This window comes from Chrysochloris asiatica, unplaced genomic scaffold (genome assembly GCF_000296735.1).
Source record: "Chrysochloris asiatica unplaced genomic scaffold, ChrAsi1.0 scaffold00133, whole genome shotgun sequence".
Taxonomy (NCBI): domain Eukaryota; kingdom Metazoa; phylum Chordata; class Mammalia; order Afrosoricida; family Chrysochloridae; genus Chrysochloris; species Chrysochloris asiatica.
In genome coordinates this window covers 6,822,128-6,826,535 of record NW_006408651.1, presented here as the reverse complement: position 1 = coordinate 6,826,535, position 4,408 = coordinate 6,822,128, and the positions used below count along the sequence as shown (strand labels likewise).

Below are 4,408 nucleotides of genomic sequence, written 5' to 3'. Positions count from 1 at the left end.
TCACTGCACCATCCGGTACACAGGGTCACCAACTCTCAGGCTCCCAATTTTTTCCACCAAATAATAGATCCCAAAAAGTGGGGATGACTTGTATATATGCTTCTCAGAGGGATCACACAGGCGATAGCTGAAAGAAGCAAAAATTCACCACCCAGCACCAAACAGAAATCATTTAGCGCTCTCAATAGGATTCCCATCTTCCATGCTCATGTTATTTATAAAGAAATGGCAAGCTGTTTGAAGTTTTTGACAGAGAAGTCTGTGGGGCAGAATGTCAAACTGCAAACAATCCAGGCTTTGCTAGAAGGAACCCGAGAAGCTAAACAGGCTTTTTTATATTGGCTTCAGTTTGAAGCCAGTATGAAAAAATGGATAGGCCTTACTTAAAATGAAGTCTTTACTTAAGTGTGCTCCTTGTAACAAACTCATACTTTGTTTGCTTACGGGCCTTCAACTTCACAAACCATTGAACTGAAGGCTTGTGTAATCTCAAATGGAAGTGCCCTGAACTCTCCAAACTCTCTAGTGCACTGAAACGTTAGGGTGCCAAGTCCCTTCAAGCATATAAAAATAAACCCAAAGCTGGGCTTCTTTGGTGGACAAAAATTCAGACAGTGATTCGGTGGATCTGAACTACCACCGAAGCAATTTCAAAAACAAACAACAAACAGGTCTGTCCGGAGAAAAAAAAAGTTTGAAATATCACTGTACCTTAAAACCCAAAATTCAAAATTGAATTAGAAATCTGAAAGGCTCTTTTCTAACCTACACTTATTGGCAACAAACAGCATAATGAAAGAAAGGGAAACAAGTGGAATAAAGCCCACAAAAACGGTAATGAGGTTTAAAAATACATCTACACTGAGTGCTAAAATCTCAGCCAAAGGCCTTTAAATAACAAAACCAAGCAATAAATGCTGGCATAAGATAAATTCATGCATAAACAACCTCACTGCATTCCAGTTTTTTTCCTAATGAAAGCATTTGAGGTCTTGATTTGGAAATGCACACATACAGATTATTAGAAATTGGTAAAGAGATATCAGACTTTTTAAGATGCAGTGATATTACTATATAAATATATTTTCCATTCAAGGAAAAGAGGAAGCAACAAGAACCCACCTACATTAACCGATACATACCAACCAATCAGAAAGCAGAGTGGAAGGCACTCCAGCCCAGATGGCCACACCCACTTAAAGCTGCGGTACCTGCAGGTAGTTCTAGGATGGCGAACTACAGGAAACACGCTGGGCACGTGGGTGTATTACCTCTTCAGGGTTTCCAGGGGCTCTTTCCGGTCTATGACTCCGGTGTCAGGGTCCACAGTGGTCATGATGCACCTATCAGGATGTAACCAAGGCTGTGGCAGTGGCTCTTTGCTGAGAACCAAAGGGCACACTGCACCCCAAGGAGCATGTCGGGAAAGATTACCGACCTGGGACAAGCCAAAACCTTTTTCAGCTCCACATTCCCAATTAGGAGTTCATCCCAGGTATCCTAGGAGAAAAGGTAAAGTTTCCTCGTAAATTAAGATTATATTCATCTTTACAGTTTGTTCTTTGTTGTTGTTGGTAAGGGCTATTGAGTTGGTTCCGACTCATAGTGACCTTGTGTAGGGTTTCCGAGCAGCAGCTAGTGAGTTCACATGGACCTTGAGGTCAAGTGCTTATCCTATGGTACACAGCTGATATTAGCTATGGAACTAGCAGAAGAAAGTAGCTCAAAAAGGTGTCCAGAAGTATCCCCCTACTGGACTCAGAGGAAGGCAGCATGGAGCTGGGACGAGGTTCCGCCTCACAGAAACTAGTTTCCATCAGCACAGCAAGACAGATACAGGCAAGCTGCCATAGAATTACAACTTAGCTAACAATACTGATGAGCAAATAAATTAACTAGATGGTACATTTAATATAATAATTATTACTTTAATGAAGACATTTACATTGTAGGACAAAGCCCACTCTCCCCTTAAAGTTAAGCTACCCACCCACTTCCATTGAGTTGATTCCAATTCATAATGGCCCCATAGAACTAAGATGAATGGTCCCTAAGGGTTTCTGAGACTGTTTATCTTTACAGGACCAAACAGCCTCAGCGTTCTCCTCAGGAGTGGCTAGTGGGTTTGAACCACCAACCTTTCACTTAGCAGTCCAACACCTAACTCACAGTGCCACCAGGACTCCTTAGCTAAGCTACAATGGGAGTCAAATTAAAATCTGAGAGTTCTTTGCTGGGTGAGCCATTATCCAAGGGGAAGTCAGTTATAAAGTTCATATCGTCAGCACTTGTACATCCACATAGACAGAACCTGCCAGTGGGGTCTGGGTAACTGGTCAGGCTTCCCCACCCTCAAATAGTGAGCAATCCCAATGTCTGCCTCAGAGGTTCAATCAAACCTCATAACTTTGATGTAGGTACACGGTGATCTTCATCTAAAATGAAGACACAGAAACCAGAAGAAAGATCACAAAATTGTCCTGGGGTCACACTAGGAAAATGTACGGCAATAGAGATGAAATCCTTCTTTTGGATCCTGAAGGCAGGGCTTATAAGCACCCAACTTTTGACCATGACCAAATAAAATGTAGATTCTATGTAATTTTATTGTTATCACTATTATAATTACAATGACAGGATATAATATAAATGAGAGGGGGTTTATGTAGGGCTCTAAAAGTTTATCCGGGAGTCCTGGTGTGGCGCTGTGGGTTCAAGCATCAGACTGCAAATCCACTTGAACTGCAAGGTTGGCAGTTCAAGCTCATCAGCCACTCCTCAGAAACCCTATATAGGGTCGCTATGGGTCAGAACCGACTCAACGGCACTTCACAACAACAACAACATAAGGTTATCCACCACTCATTTGTCAGTCTGTCTTACTGTGGTGGCTTGTGTGTTGCTGTGATTCTGGAAGCTATGCCATGAGTATTTTAAATACCAGCAGGGTCACCCAAAGTAGACAGGTTTCAACTGAGCTTCCAAAGGAAGACATACTAGAAAGGAGGAGACATGAACTACTTCCGAATATTTAGTCACTTTGAATAACAGTGGTGCACTGTCAGCACCAGATTACTGAATACTGAAACATGATGAAGAGCACCAGAATATTGTCAGATACAGTGCCGGATGATGAGCTCCTCAGGTTCAAAGGTACTCAAAATATGACTGGGGAACAGTTGCCTCCTCAAGTAGAGTTGACCATGATGACATGAATGGAGTAAAGCCTTCAGGACTTTCATTTGCTGATGGGGCACAATTCAAAATGAAAAAAACAGCTGTAAACATCCATTAATAATCAGAACACAGAAAGTATGAAATATGAATCTAGGAGAATTGGAAGTTGTCAAAAATGAAACGGAACATAAACGCATCAATATGCTAGGGATTAGTGAGCTGAATTATACTGGTATTGGCCATTTTTAATACGATCATCGCATAGTTTTACATGCTGGGAATGACAAATTGAAGAGAAATGGTGTCTCATTTATCACCAGAAAGAACATATCAAGATCTGTCTTGAAGTATAATGCCGTGATAGGATACTACTCAGACCCCTACAAGGAAGACCACTTAATACCACTATTATTCAAATGTAAGCACCAACCACTAAAGCCAGCGATGATGAAACTGAAGAATTCTACCAAGTTCTTCAGCCTGAAAATGATCAAACATTCAATCAATATAATTAATAGTGTTTGGAATGCAAAGGTTGGAAACAAGAAAGAAAGATCAGTAGTTGAAAAATATGGTGTTGGTGATACAAATAATGCTGGAGATCACAAGATAGAATTTTGCAAGACCAATGACTTCTTGATCGCAAATACTTTTTTTAAACAACGTTAAAGGCAAAGGATTCTATGGGCAAAATATTGAATGATGCAGAAAGCATCAAAAGATGGAAAGAATACACAGAGTCATTGTACTGCAAGGAAAGAATCTATGCTCAACCAACCATTTCAAGAGGTAGCATATGATCAACAGCAATGATACCTAAGGAAGAAGTCCATGATGCACGGAGGGCAATGGCAAAGAAAAAGACAATGGGAATTGATGGAATAGAAATTGAAAATTTTCAGCAAAGTGATACAGCACTGGAAGCACTCACTCATTTATGCTAAGAAATTTGGAAGACAACTACCTGGTCAACTGACTGGAAGACATCCAAACTTGTGCCCATTGCTACAAGAGGTGATCCAATGGAATGTGGAACTCATCATACAGTATCATTAGTATCATTGTTGTTAGGTGCCATAGAGTCGGTACCAACTCATAGTGATCTATGCACAGCAGAATGAAACACTGCCTAATCCTGGGCCAACCTCACTACTGTTGCCACGCTTGAGTCCATCGATGCTGCCACTTGGCCAATCCATCTCACTGGGGGTCTTCCTCTTTTTCTCTGACC

At 41.1% G+C, this 4,408-nt stretch overlaps 1 protein-coding gene across 1 annotated transcript in view; it reads right to left on the bottom strand.

The window, feature by feature from the left end:
* The window catches only part of MARC2 (mitochondrial amidoxime reducing component 2), a 60,536-nt gene continuing 56,128 nt past the window's right edge, over positions 1-4,408 (bottom strand). Inside the window, exons 5-7 of the mRNA XM_006869706.1 lie at positions 1,439-1,500; positions 1,272-1,343; positions 1-127 (exon numbers count right to left, since the gene is read on the bottom strand). Coding sequence (XP_006869768.1) covers positions 1-127; positions 1,272-1,343; positions 1,439-1,500 — 261 coding nt within the window. The remainder of the gene's footprint in view (positions 128-1,271; positions 1,344-1,438; positions 1,501-4,408) is intronic.